The sequence below is a fragment of the Numida meleagris genome, chromosome 3 (genome assembly GCF_002078875.1).
Source record: "Numida meleagris isolate 19003 breed g44 Domestic line chromosome 3, NumMel1.0, whole genome shotgun sequence".
NCBI classification, from domain to species: domain Eukaryota; kingdom Metazoa; phylum Chordata; class Aves; order Galliformes; family Numididae; genus Numida; species Numida meleagris.
Window position 1 is genome coordinate 44,644,614 of NC_034411.1, and position 15,924 is coordinate 44,660,537.

At 33.8% G+C, this 15,924-nt stretch overlaps 1 protein-coding gene across 1 annotated transcript in view; it reads right to left on the reverse strand.

Moving 5' to 3' along the window:
- Positions 1-15,924, reverse strand: part of PACRG (parkin coregulated) — a 206,884-nt gene that overhangs the window by 93,939 nt on the left and 97,021 nt on the right. Inside the window, exon 4 of the mRNA XM_021391069.1 lies at positions 3,948-4,119. Within this exon, the coding sequence (XP_021246744.1) occupies positions 3,948-4,119 (172 nt within the window). The remainder of the gene's footprint in view (positions 1-3,947; positions 4,120-15,924) is intronic.

The window sequence follows — 15,924 nt, forward strand, 5'->3', positions numbered from 1 at the left end:
AGAATATTCTGGCAACTGGGCAATCCAAGATGCTTAAGTGTTTAATTCCACATTATCTTCATTAGCAAAGTTATAACAAGATGTTTCTACTGATCATCTCTATTTACTTATTCTAACTTCTGTGCTATTGCATACTGTTCTTTCATTTCTGACAGAGCTGCTACAAAGCAGGCCACTGATATCATTTGAGTTTTCAAGTAACTCCCCTCTGAAAATGTTTTTTATTATCCTAGGTTTGGTGGTTTTTTTTTTTTCATTTCTTTGTGTTTTTTTTTTTAATACATCAGGAAGTGAGATTCACAAACAATCACATTAGCTAAAGACGACTGAAATGAGCTGGAGTGAAGGAGGTTAAACAATTGGTTGCTTGTGTGTGAAGGTCTTGGAAGCTCTTACAATCATGTTGTTAGCAAAGAAAAAGTAAATGGTTGCACTTAATGAAGAGCAATAGGTGCCTTTGAAAGGAAAGCGGGTGCTTCCATAAACAGTGTTCAGTGTCCCTGATGTTGCTTGCAGTAATACCAGGTAAAAGGGTAATAACATCCTGCCTCCTCAGTGTGTGTTTTTGCCTGTGTGTCTCACGTCAAAACTGGTGAAATTTGCAGGATTCTCTGAGTTCCAGAAACCTAACAACAGCAAGGGTAAGGAATTATGGCTCTTCTGATCTTGTTATGGCAAACATAATATTAAGCATAAATTTCCTCAAAAAAAAGAAGTATCAAAAGGAATCTTACATTCACAAAGTGACTACAAAGAATTTAGAACGGGAGCATTCAATTAGCAAGCAAACAATATAACATCCCTCTCTCACCTCCACCCTGTTTTTCCTGGCTATTCTTAGCTGCCTATAGATAGGATTAGGCCACAAGTCAGTTTGAAAATAAATCAATGCATTACTGAAAGACATAGGGTACAGACAGACCCTTTTGTGCCCTAAAAATAAAGGAATGCTCAAGTTTCTTATAGGCAGCGCTGCTTGCTACCCCAGAGACGTGTATCTGGATTCTATTCTGCCTTCTGTTACAGATACAGTTTGTGATGAGCAAAATTAGCCTCCTTCCTACCTTATCTGCAGTATGAAAATAATAGTATGGAGTCTCCTGGCAAGGGAGAAGATACTCTTCTCTGCATCGTGCATCAGAATTTTTGTAATATCTACATAGTATTTCTCTATTTGCAGTACATCTTGAATTATGGATCTCAGTTTTAGTTTAAATAACTCAACGGGTTAGCCTATGCTACCAGTGAAAGGGAATTAAAAGTCTTAACATCTTGAGGTACTTGCATTTCCTGACTTTGCATTTTTAAGTTTTTAGTTGGACTCATTACAAACGTGACATTCCAGGTAATTCACTTTTCCTGTTCTTCTTATATCATTCAATGACAATATTTGTAAACAATTTTACCATGGTTTGCACTGCAAAATAAAATATGATTTGAATTCTTATTTTGAGAAACTGGAATATATTTTGAATATTTTTCTCCTTGAGAAATCAGCATCTCCAATCTGAGTTTTTTTTCTTTCTCTCAGTTTCTTAAAAAAGAACATATTTCAAGGTGGCAAATAAAAATTAGGAATTATTTCAGGTGTTTTCAGGAAGGAAACTGTATTGGTTAATTTCAGTTATCTCCCTTTTCTTAGTCATTGCTTGTTTGCATAACCAGAGGAAAACCTGTAGAAATGATTAGGACTTAAAGTAAACCACACCTTTATTAAATAATTTCATTTTCATCTTTAAGATACAATATTCAAAAAGTGTGAACTTTAAACAAACCATTTGTCTTGGGTAGGTTGACAGAATTCTCCTTAAATCTTTTAAATATACAAAAGAATTCTAATTTAAAATGCTTTTTGAGAGCAGCCCTTTGTTAATATTTCCCTTTGACACACATGCAGGAGTGAAAATTGCTTTTAAAAGCATTCTGTTTGCAGACTTATTTTTCTATTTTTCTTTTATCCCCTTTCTCTTCATCATATATATATATTGCCTGACGATCAATTGATTTGCTCTTTCACAGAAATAGTGAAAGAAATATAGCAGTGGTCTAAAAGAAGTCTGGTTAATCAGATATAACACACCCAGAGGAACACTTTAGAGACAGTAATCTGTGTAAAGCATAGCTGAGCTTATTGGAGATGCAGCTTAGTCTCAAAAATATACAGCTCTGACTACACTGTTATATTACACGGGCATAGAGAATTTCAAAAACTCTTAGAGATGTACGCTTCCAGGTTCCTTGAAACGGTGTGTCTTTTTAACATATTAATATGGGTTTAGAAGAAGCCTTTGTCATGTTTAGATGCTATTTAGACTCTTCACACTTTACAAATAATACAGAAGCTTCAAAAAAAAGCCACAAAACCTCCCCCCCCAAAAAAAACAACAAAAACAACAACAAAAACCCCAGTGACCTCATGTACAGTAGCCAACAACTGAATTTATCCAGCAGATTCTTGAATGGATGTCAGCACCTTAAATACTGATTCAATTTAAAAGGCTATGTATCAAACCCATATAAATATCCTTACCTAGAAGTCTTTTTCTAATGCTAAAAGGTGTGCAACAGATAAAGCTTCTAGGTAATTATTTTTAAGCTAGATTCTAGTCCCAGCAAGACTTTAAAATCCCAACTGGAGCTGCTGTCATAAACTTGCAGTCTTTTCCAAAGAAACTATTTCAGTTTTCAAAAAGATACTACTATAAATTTATTTGGATGATGTTGAAAATAAAGATTTACAGAAGTGACATGATTCCTGTCTTAAAGAGAAAAATGTGTGATGTTGTTTTCATAACCTTTCACATGTGTCACTTACAGAGTAACCATTCCTTAATATTATATACTCCTTTTGACATTTTCAAAATTTACAGAAAGATAGAGATAATGACATCTCTAACTGATCTTCTAAAAGGAGAATAAAGCAAACGAATAAAACAAAACAATTCTGATCATTCCAATATTAATACATCAGTATTATCAGAAACCAAACTATATTCTCTTTCCCCTTTTCTAAAATTGTGTTTGACTATTCATTCTCTAACACAAAGAGAATGACTCTGTTTTGTTCTGTATTAGCATGGATGATGAATCATCTACAGAAAACCAGGCAAAAGACAGCAATGATATCATTACTGATCAACCATAAAATAGAAATCAAGTTTAATCAATATGGCTTTTTAGCACTAGGATTATATAGTTTACAACTCAAAAAAAAAAAATGGAAGCCAGCTGACAAAGATTAACATTAGTTTACCTATTAAACTCTCATACTCTCTCTCAAAGAAAAAGGTTGCTGCATCAAAACTGCCTATTAATGGTTCTATATTCAAGAATTTTTCAGGAGAGGGCAAATTAGCATGAGCTGAAACTCTATTTCTAATAAAACAATTCTGTCATGTTCCCACACTGAGAAGTGCAGCATGACAGTGTCTGATTTACTAGTATATGTGTAACATGTAGACATAAGAATCATAATACCAAACTGGAGAAGGATGTTGGTTCAAAATAAAATCCAGTGAAGGTACAGATCTAAAGAACCAGGAAGTATATGTGAAAGAATAGATGTTTCAAAAAATTAAGTTTTAGTTTTAGTGGTATTACATCTGAGATTACATAATGCAGTAATCAGACATACATAATAAATACATAAAAATTTATGTGCATAAAAGGTAAGAAAATGTCCCTTAATGTTTCCAAAGATAAGGAGCCATATTGTAATAAGAAAAAGACTCACCAGACAGGCTATTTTTCTGGAGAACTGCATCTACCAGGTGACTGAAGGAATAAACCTTCTGGCCTTATACCTTATGAATTACTCAAGTTTGCAGTAATATACATGAAATTTACAGCCTGTCATGTTTTGTTGCTTAATTAGCAACTTGTCAAAAATCTATGCCATATAAATGCAATTTTAGTGGCTTTTTTTTTCCTCCCACTTCTTCACCTACTTTTTATTGGGATAATGAGCTGAGGAATGACAGGAAGAATCTTGTTTTCACCATGTTCCAGCATGTCATGGATCCCTTGACGAGCAAAAAACTCATATGGAAATGTCATTTCACAAAGCCCATCAAAAAACAAAGGCAGATAATAATGATAGTCCAGCTTCTCAATTTCTACCTGAAAATGTAAAATAAATAGTCAAATAAATACAATTTTACAAAACAAATACAGTATAATCAGGTTGATAGATAATTCATGCCATCTACATAAGTACATTTAGAAAATAAGAACTGATTTTGTATCACTGTAGAGTATCATTAAGTCTCCAACAAGATATATCACTAGATACTGAAATACCAAAATATTTGACATAAAGATCAGAAAGCAAATTAATATGCTCACATATATTTTCTGAACAGCTGCCACTCAACTCAGTTGTTTAGATGAAACTAAAGATTCAAACAGCTGAAATAGCATTTGAAAGCTTTCTGATACGTCAGTACCAGATTCTTAAATTTTTGCTCATATACCTTACTCTAAGTCACCTATAGGAATCAGTGCTGTTACTTCAAGCACAACATTGTATTTCCTTCAGAAAAATCTGATCACTATATGTTTACTTGGACACTCAAAAGAACAAATAAGAGAAAGAATCCTGTTACCAAAAAATATGCAGTGTTGCACAAGTATCAGTATTTATATACAATACCCAACTTCCTAGGATATTGACCTAATTTTATTTGTTACTCATTTCAGGAACAGAATGCTAAGAAAATTTCATGGATTGCTACTGTGAAAAAAAATAGAGAGAAATTAAGTACCTATTTCTAATAGGAACCTCTCTCCAATATTAACTAGAAAGTGAGGGATTTTGCACTCTTACATTTTCTTTTCTCCACCCATCATCATCCTGATGTTACATACACTCATGATAGCCAGTGAGAACAAGAATTTGTTTGCTTTGAGCCTATTAGAGCTCTGAATATACCTAAGAGGTTCTCAACAGTCAAGCATTTTCTCTGAAAAGCTTAAGATCATCAAAACTATTGAGAGACCAATCCATCCCTTTAGGCAACCAATTCTTTAAAACACTGCTTAACTGCTAAACTATTTTTCCAATGAGACGGTACTTTGGAATTTGGTAGGTGCTTCCTCCTTCACATCTAACAAGCTTTAACACAGATTATGCTGAAACTCAAAACATTCTAAGGAAAAATTTGTCAAGTTAAGCAAACCAATACCTATCCCTTGATTTAGGGCCAGTGATAACATTCTCACTTGAATCATGGAAGTCAAGCAAGTACCAGACATACATTCCCTGTTGGCCACTGTCATTCATTTTACTCCCTGCTTGACTCTAAGCAGACCTGACTTTGCACATCATTGCTACTGATTGGACCACTTCAGTCTTTCGTGTTGAAACTGATCCACTTATGATAAATGAAAATGAAATGGAAGAGATACTTGAAAGTAAGTCCTTTATATTTGCTGTGAATATCTCACTACTGGCATATGTAGAGGCAATTAGATACTTAAATACTCTCACATATGAGATTGTTGATCTCTAACAAGAGTCTAAAAAGAATTACTGTATTATAACTATTTACCTACAAACTTGAACAAAATCAAGTTCTTGTTGTGAGCCATATAGAGGAAGGAAAAAATAAAATCAACATTTCCTAGCAGAGAATCTGTAACATCATATATGATGGCTTCTCAGTATTTTTTGCCTTTTTTTTTTTTTTAATTTCATAAGGAAAAACAGCCTTATCAGATGCAGTTAGAGTCAATATCCCATGGTCAACTAATGAGAAATTTCAAAAATACCTATACCAAGCAACCACAAAAATAAGATTCAGAAGATATTTACATTATCGATATTTACAGTTTTAACACTCAGCATGTTATGGATAAGGCTTGTGAGCTGGTAAAGTAGCAACTGCAAACTTCTGGTGACAAGCCTAATTCAGAAGCCAAATTGCTCACTACAGAGAGAAGTTTGCATCAAGTAAGAAATGGACAGCTAGTCAAAAAACTACAGATGAAAAAGGAAGAGCAAGAAAAAGACATTTTTTCTAGTCCTCTGTCCTTCAGTGTTTTTCTTTTTAACTTCTAATTTGTAGTTTACACAATTATCTGATTACAATTTCATTACTGAAAGTTCCGCTTTCAGAAAATTTATTGCAGATTTTGTTATAACTACTTGTATTTGGGCAAAGCTTTGGATGTGAAAATGAGATATACATATCCAAGTGGATTTTTTTTTTTTTTTTTTGCTTCACAAAGAAGACTACCCTTGTCAGAATATTGTTCCATCTTATTTATTTTCTTTTTTAAAATCCATTCCTTACATGGGATTTTGACAACTCTTTCAAAATTACAACAATTTCCAGGGAAATACACAACCTTGTCAGGTTATATATAAGGATTTGCAACTATTCTGATCAAAACATATAAAATAGAATCCTTCATGCTTTTTCTCCCTCTCTTTATTAACATCTTCTCTATATGTACCAGCAATTTTTTTTCTCGAAGATTTTCTGATAGTCTGAGCAATTTCACTCAGCTATTCTTTGCCCTTAAAATCTGACTTTTATGATCCAGACATGAAGAAAAATTATGTGTTCAAGAGTTTGCTCAATTTTTTTTCCCAGTCATAATAAGTGGTCACTAAACAATGTAACCGTAATCTACCAACACTGACTTCCAGTTTATACATTACATAAACATAGAAATTATACATTAACTTTGAGGACAATATGATTTCTGGTTTAATTTTTTTTTTCCCACGATACAAAAGCTTGTTTTTGAAGCAAAATCTCCACAATATATAGGTACTACAAGCACTAGATAAAAAGCATTTGTGGATACTCTTTTCTTCTCGTTTAGTTCCAAAGCCATCGATGGACGGCTACTGGCATGGCTCTGAAAAGGACTCTGATTTCAGTCTCATTTCTTGAAGTGTGAGCTGTCCAAGCATACAGCTAATTTTTACTTAGCATTTTGTGCTCTATAATAACTCCCACAATATGGATCCCAGAAATATTTTGTCTTACATTCCATGGTGCAAAACCCTTTCCTTCTGTTTTTACTGTTTAGCTTTTAAAAGTGGCTATTATACAGCTGTTCAGAGAAAAATGTGATTTTTCTGCTTACATCCACAAAATTCTTCTGTTGTTCACATCCACCCACAAAAAGTGCTGATCAAAGCCCAAATTCTTGGAAAAACTTGTTCATATCTGACAATAATGCTGCAAATATGGATTTTAAGAAATCTCAAAATAATTGTTATGAACTTTTATACAGTGGTTTGTAAGTTGTTGAACCAAGAATCTGAATTTTCAGCAATTAGGCCAAATAAAAAATCAATAAGTTACTATAAAATATGATCAGACAATGAAAACCACTGTGTAAACATCAGTAAAATCTTTTGTTTTGTAACATTTCTGTGCTATCTAGGTCAAAAATAATCAATATACGGTCTATTTTATCAATATGTATAATTCACTGAACCACAAGGAAACCAATGGCAGTATAACATTTACAGATTTTTTTTTTTTTCCTTCAAGAAAGCTATTCCTATGAAGTAGCTAATAGTGAGAGGAAAGTCTGCTGATATAATGAGAAGCCCAATTTTAGTCTGTAAATAGTAAAAACAAGCTCCCTGGCTAACCTGCTGATAAATGGAGAAAGCAAGCTAGCTGAGAGAACTTAAGGTATAGTACTATGACAATTAACATATTATTGACCTTTCTTAAACAAACAAACTTAAATTAATCCAGTAATCTATAAAGCAAACATGAGTTTTAGATGATAGTTTTTAACATATATAAACAGTTTATTTCCCATCTGTTTCAACTGATCACATAATACTATATGTCTTTGATAAAATTATCCAATAACTAGATTTAATCTCCCAGAAACATTATATCAGACTGCTAATGCATTCATTTAAATCCTTTATCTAAAGCATTAAAATCATGTATATAAGAAGAAACTGCATTTTTTTTATTTGCTAAGGAGAAAAAGGAGCTTTTGTAAGCATAGTAAAGATTTTGTATGGATTCTCTGGTAAAATAATTATTCCTTTTAAGATTTACTTTTCATTTCATACCACCACCAGTTGAAAACTTCTAACTACTTTATCTCCATTTCCTAGCTTAGTAGAAAGAGAAAAGCAGAAATATTCTTGAATATTCTGTTTTAAAGTTCCTTCTGATTTTAGGAATAAAAGGTTTCCTTCCACTTTAGTTGAAAGTTTATTTTTTTTTCTTCGAACATTCTCTACCTGTAATCAAGATGAAGCTTGTGCATTTCACAGTTTTTGGTTTCTTGCCTTTTAGTATATTTGTCTCTTGACCCACAATGGGAAGAAAGTTTTACTCTTCACTACAAAACATCTAATGTCCATTCATATTTCCTAGACTTGATTCGATAGAGTTTTTAGTATGTTAACTTACGGTACTTTTTGTTAAAAAATCAATTTTGCTGTTGCATTTAGTCCTTAAACATTTACCTGTAAAAAAAATTTTGTTTTAGTCTGTTGAATTTCACCTTTCAGTATATGTTGCATACGATCATAATATAAAGATTCTCTCTTGAAAGAACTTTAGCATAAGTTACTACTCATGTTCTACCTATAAAAATGAGAGAAGTCATACCTACACTTAACATACTCCAGCACAATAAGGTATGTATCTTGGATGGAGATCAGTGACAAGTGGTGTCCCCCAGGGGGCCAGAGCTTGTTTAACTTTTTGGAAAAAATACGGAAATAATTTTTGCTACCATTTTAATAAGATGAAAACACTCTATTTGTAAAGAGTGAATTATGAAGTTAAATCAGGAAAGAATGTCAACTGATTATATTATATATTCAGAAATATAGTGACCAAGCAATTGTTTTTGTATCTGTTGGCATTAATGTTCTTTTTCTCCACCAATTATTCATGAAAAGCTATCTGTTGAATTAACTTGAAATTCTTTGGCTTTAATGCAAATAACACAAAACCAGAAAAAATACAGAAAAGCAGGAACACTGGGATAAAGGCACATCAGAAGAATGTCTGTAGCCAAAATTAAAAGCAACTACCTGAAGATTTATTTTGATTTAGTGATTAAGGCATACCATAAACTACCTGGAAATCTTCAACAATATAACACAGAATTGCCCTACTATCCAATTTTGTAATAAGTTTCAGACATGCACATAGAAAAAAGTCAGTAGTTGTATGGCTTTAGAAATAGTGAAAATATGTCATTATGCAGTACTATTTGCATATTTATACACAGTATATATATTTAAATATAATAAAAATGTGGAAACCGAAGGGCTCAAAGGTAAATTAGAATAGCAGTTTTTCTAAGTTAAGAGTTTTCAGTTAGACTGTTCCCATCGCCTTTTGACTCTTGACATTTATCTCTATGTGGGAAAGTTAGCAGAAAAGTTATAATAAATAGAATAAAATAGTGATACTCTGTTCATTCTCCTAATTAGAAGAAGAAGAGACATTTCCTCAAATGCTTCAAGGCTAGTCTACATTGGTATCTTACTTTGGAGCAGTTGTGCAATTTCAAAGTTAATCCTAAACAGAAGTGGAACATTTTGTGTGCTGGAAATGTGCTTCTGTCTATAGTTGTGATTAATCTATTTCTTACTTAAGCCTTTCCCATTTATCCTTTATTGTGAGCACAGTAAAGGGGTTACTGATGTCTTTCTACAGAAACAGGAAACTTATCCACTTGCTCAAAAACTGCAACAGCACACTGTGATGGGGGATTTCTGAGCACTGCCAGAAAAAAAAACAACTATTTCATCATACATCTGTTCCAATCTGCTTTTTTTTTTTTTTTTTTAGGTTTTATCATTGTACTACTAAAATTGGAGGAATTCTCCCCTCAGTTTTTGCTAATCTACAAAAATGTAACTAAATTTTTTTTTGGATATCATTTTAGTAAGCATGGAAAATTATACAGAACAGGAAGGAAGAGAGTCCTCTCAGTAAATTCACACTATATTCACTCATTTTTTATCATGCAGTTAATCTTACTGATTTCACATGACATTTGAAAATTTCTCTTAATGAGAACAACCTGTTTTTCAGTTTTCTCTATCTTTTTTTTTAAGAATCTATACTTCTAAGAAGTATAATCAGAATCCTAAATGTACGAGCGCCCAGTGACTCAACTAGTTGTCTCATAAGTTTAGTAGGAACTGAGAAGCTGCTATATGACACTAAATTAGAGGTTTTATATGTCTCCTACTCTAATAAAACAGGCTTGCTAGACAAAGAGCAGAAATCTGTAGACTGCACTCTGGAGATTCAGTTTATTAAAAGCAATCTAAGGGACAGTTTTAAGAGTTAAAATAATTGATAAAGGATTTCTGGCTCTGTAGATATTAAATTAGGATTTCAAAAAGCTTTCAATAGAGTCTTTTTCAGGAGATTATTAAGTTAACTTAGTAGCCACAGGAGGCAAAATGAAGTCCTTTCATGAATTAAAAGCTGGTTACAGTAGAAGAAGCAAAAACGTTAATGGAAGAGTGCTCCGGGGATTAGTAGAAATGATGACGCTTAGCATATTATCAAAGGCCACAACAATTTTAAAATAAAAGTATTACTTAGAATGATAGAAATAATGAAATATTGCAAATAGTTGAAACTGACTGATGAAATGATTTATCAGCGTAGGTAGTAAAGGTAGAATGCATGATAAAAAAGTAAAAATTGTAAATTATTTTTACAACTTGTAATGCTACAGCTTCTGGTAATTGTATTTCTCAATATGAAGGCCTTGTCATGTTGATAACTAAAAACATCTTTTTAAATGTATTTTTTTGTAATAATCTTTTCTAATTGTTAACATCTTGAATCTATTGCAATCCTTAAAAATTTCTGACTTCCAGAATACAATTTTGAAAGAAGATCAAAAGGGATACACACAGCACCAGCCAAAGAAGGATGATAAAGATTTTTATGAATTCTAGTAAAGTAATCTTATCCTAGAGCTTCAGGGGAAAAGTTCATTAAGTTCATGCAGAAATGAGGTTTATCTGAAAGGAAAGCAAGAACAGTGAAAACAGTTATCTCCCTCTAGGTCTGGAGCTCCCCTTGTAAGTCCTGCTCTCTGCATGTTCCATCAGTAAAATTAATCCTATCTTGCACGTTCTCTTCTCTGAGTATTCCAAGAGGAAGATGTTAGCCACAGAAGGTCAGGTCATCCTCTGATAACTCACTGGTTCCATTAATGCCACATTTGCATTGGAAAGTCATATATAAGTTCTTGACTGGAACTGAATAAATCATAGAATCATTTGAGTTGGAAGAAATCTTTAAGGGTCATCTAGTCCAACTCTCCAACAGGGACATCTACAGCTAGATCAGATTGCTTAGAGCACCACCCAGACTGATCATGAAGGCCTCCAAGAACAGGGCACAGTCAACATGTTCCAGTGCTTAACTACTCTTATCATGAAAGACGTTTTTCTTTTATCCAATCTAAATCTTCCCTCTTTCAGTTTGAAACCATTTCCCCTTGTCTTATCAGAACAGCCCCTATTAAAGAGTCTATCCCCTTCTTTCTTATAGCCTCCCTTTAAACACTGACAGGCTGCTATCCGGTCTCCCTGGAGCCTTCTCCAGACTGAACAGCACCAGCTTTACCAGCCTGTCCTTGTAGGGAAGGTATTCCATTCCTTGGATCATTTTTGTGACCCTCTTCTGGATGCGCTCCAACAGGTCCATGTCTCTCCTGTATGAGGACTCCACATGTGGACGCAGTAATCCAGGTGAGGCCTCAACAGTGCAATGTAGAGGGGCAGGATCACCTCCCTTGCACTGCTGGCCATGCTTCTTTTGATGCAGCCAGGATCTGGTTGGCTTTCTAGGCTGCAAGGACACATTGCTGGCTCATGTCCAGCTTGCCATCCACCAGTATCCCTAGGTCTTTTTCAGCAGGTCTGTGCTCAATCCTTTCATCCTCCAGCTTGTATTGGTAATGGAGGTTGCCTTGACCCAGGTGCAAGATCTTGCACTTGCATTTGTTGAACCTCATGAGGTTCACCTGGGCCCACTGCTCAAGCCTGTCTAGGTCCCTCTGGATGGCATCCTGTCCCTCTGATGTGTCAACTGCACCCCACAGCTTAGTGTCATCAGCAAACTGGCTGAGAGTGCACTAGATCTCACTGTCACTGTCATTGATGAAGATATTAAAGAGTATGGGTCCCAGCACTGACTCCTGGGGGACACCACTCATCACCAGTCTCCATCTGGACATTGAGCCATTGACCACCACTCTCTGCGCTCGATCCTGCAGCCAGTTTTTCATCCACTGAACAGTCCACCAACAGTCCATTACAACTAAGTTCAAGAAACTGTTGAGTTTTCATGCCACAAATTTTGGTCAGTATATGGTGTGCTATTAAAATACATGTGAAAAGGCATCATAGTAATATTTACTACTAGTTAGAATACTATATATGGTGCAACGTATTAAAATACTTCTTTTTTGTGAGAGTGGTAAATTTACTCCAGCAAAATGAATATCTAATGATGTCTGTGTCTCTTCAATATGTGGAATACTTCACTCAACTGCAACAGATTATGGACTTTATAAAACCCAATTTTCAGTAATGAGAAGAAAAGAATAGGTAAAAAATGTCTGATCAGTCCTGTGGCTGCCCTAGAGACACAAAAACTACATTCAGCTTAATGCTGTTTAACAACATCTCTTAAGGATGAAAACTTCAGTTAAACCCTAGATGACATTCAAAATCAAAGACTAACAAAGACCAAGGGTTTTTCAGAGAATGCTAGAAGGTTCTCTGGTATATGTTGACGCAATAGTTGCATTGCTGATTGTTTTTGACTCACAACTCCTGAAAACCATCCTCCAAATTTCAAAGTTAATTTGTGGTATGTACACTTGGGAATCTGTTCCACTGGGCCAATGGATTCAGCTTTCCATATGTAATGACTATCCTTCTCATGAAAGAGCAATGTCTGAACATTTCCAGATAATTATCCACAGCCCAGAAAGAAAGATAATAAAACGTATTGATAAAGCTACCATGAAAGCTGTATAGCTAGGCCAGAAGCTGCTGCATCTTACAAGCAAAGTTGTTCTGTGATCAGAACTTCCTGAAACAAGTTGGAGTAAGCAAGTCACAGTCTGTGAATCTTCACTAAGTTCAAGAAGAATACTAAGAAAGGAAAACCAAAGTATTCTCATTGTCTGTATGTCTGAGGAGGAGCACAGACCAAGAGAAGTGATGGAGCAGAGGACTGTCTAAGAAGAAGAGGTCAACCACCAGAAATCCTTTGTTCCATGGACTCCAAGAGTCCTGGAAGATAACTCTGAATTTATTTCATGCTTTTCAGTCATGGTCTGGTGGAATGAGACAATGTGCTAGCAACACTGGAAGGTTTCCAGAGGTAAACTGTAGACAGGTGAGTCAAATACTAAATGAAGAAATTTTAGACATTGATAAAGCCTTAGAAATGGAAGGGAGTACTGCACCATCTGCTGGTTGATACCAAACACTGTGATGGTGTTGTCCTCTCTATTTCAGTAGTGAAAGAGCTGAACAAGATACACAGAAGATTAATGTAAATATCAAGGCCTTACTTGGGAACAAACAGATCAGGCTGACATAGAGAGGTTTCAAGACACTTCTTGTGAAAATCAATGTAATTCCAATTAAGTCACAACTCAAGACAAGTGCATACTCTTCAGAATTTATAATCTACAGTGTGATCAAAATGTTTCCAAGATCTGTATCAAAACATATAAACAGAACAAGGCAGAAGTCATTCTCTGACTCTGACAAAACTATGCCAGAACTGTGCTAACTACGCACTGAACCATGTCCATACTGAAGGACATTACACAGCCCTGTCACTTTACTAGGATAAATGTGGAGGTTGGCATGAATTACACAAACTGAGGCAGGGTGAAGAACACAAATACATTTAAAAAAAAAAAAAAAGCTTTTTTTTGAGGCTTTTAAATATTATAATAAATATATCAAAAATATGTGAACAAAACGTTTGTTGCAGGTATATAACTCAGGGATATTGAGTTGATTAGACCATATTACTGTCATGAAGTTAAAAATAAACCTTGCTTTAGGAGGAGATTACAGTCATTTGTGGCATCTGACATGAATGTCTGTGAAATGAGTCACTGAACACTACTCTTACATTGATGGTGTCACCAAAGATAGCATTTCACAGGTGGGAAGAAGACTTCAGATGACTTTTAGTCATTATATCTTTATGACATCCGTTGTTTTTTTTTTTTTGAGATCATATGCTGATTTAAAATTCAAAATAAAAATACAGAAATTGTTCATTTGCTTCGTGACATATTCTTCTTCTTTTTTTTTTTTTTTATAAATACCAGAGATAACTTTTCTAGGTATTGTCATTAGGATTAACTGTGCAAAATGATACACAAGCCAAAACAGTTTTCTTAAGTTACTGGAAATAATATCAGTGTTATGATGACTGAGAACACACACCAATTAGATAACTCAACAGCCCTTTCTGAATTTGGTGCCCATAACAAATCTACAAAGTATGTAAAAATGGCCCTTCAGAGGAGCCAATTGTTGATCAAACAAACAACAGCTTAAGACTTGAATTTACAAACTGTCCCTCATGTTGATGTTTGCTTTGTTAAACATCGATCTGCTCTTTCAAGAACATACTTTTTTCCAGTTGTTCCTTTCAGTAGGACATATGAAGTCATGGAACCAGGCCAAACTGGGCTGGAAGTGTGACAAAAGTATCTGGAAGGACAGAGTATTTTTTATGACATTTGGATGAAATATATTACAATGTACAGTAACAGCTAAGGTTTTATTTTGTTGTATTAAAAAAGTAATACTCAAATTGCCTTTAAAATAAAAACAAATGGCTTCTGTAATATGGGAAGATCCAATGGTTGTTTGCTTAAGTTCAAGTAACAGTTCTCATAGTAAAATTTATTTTTCCTAATTGGTAACTGAAGGGGTTGGTAAAGGATTATTTTCTAATTAAAGCCATTTAAACTGGAAACTCTACTTAAAACATCAGAATATGGGCCTCTCTCAGTTTGAAACCATACATTTTATGTTATTCAGTTATACTTTTTTGTTTCAACGCTATTTTATTTTGAAAATTTATACTCAGAACATACAACATGTATATATTCTGCAATGCTGACACTGTATTGCTTTAAAGGTTTAACATTTTTTGTTAATAAAAAGTCTAAATAAATCTAATAAGGGAAAATAAAATATATGCTCATTATTATATGGTTGTATAAATCACATATGTATTTGGAAAGAATAAAATATCGTAAGGTATTCCATTTTAAATTCTTATTTTTGTGTAACTAAGAAGCACATCAGAATTGCCACTATGAAACATGATAGCTTTGTTTATATTATTAGTGCATTTTTTCTGTATTTCAATATTTGAAGCAAGAAAGCAGTAAGTCAAAAATATTTACAGGAGATTCCGGAAATTTTCACATTTACACACATCCCTTTTTTTTTTCTACAACAGTGCACAAAGGAGGAAGGCAAGTAAATAAACATTATATATAAAATATTCCATTAAAAAGTATATATTTAAAAGATAGGTATCTATAAATATTGCAATTTTTTTGCAGCAGTTGCCAATACAAAAACCTAACATAGAGATATGAATAGATGATAAATTGAAGGTAATACTGTAATACTTTAATTTATCATAATTACAATGGTATTTTGAATTTGTATAGAACCTTTAAAAATTTATCCTAATCCGCTGCTTTCAATGGCAAACGCCATTAAGAAAACAGTTAAATCTTAAAGATTAAGCATGTATTCTTACATTCTTAGCTCAAAATTAGACTGCTGCCCATGGAAATGGCGATCTTCTTTACTAAATTTAATTTGTATGCTACTATTCCTTCACAGCAATATTTCATATTTGAATCATCCACCATACTGCC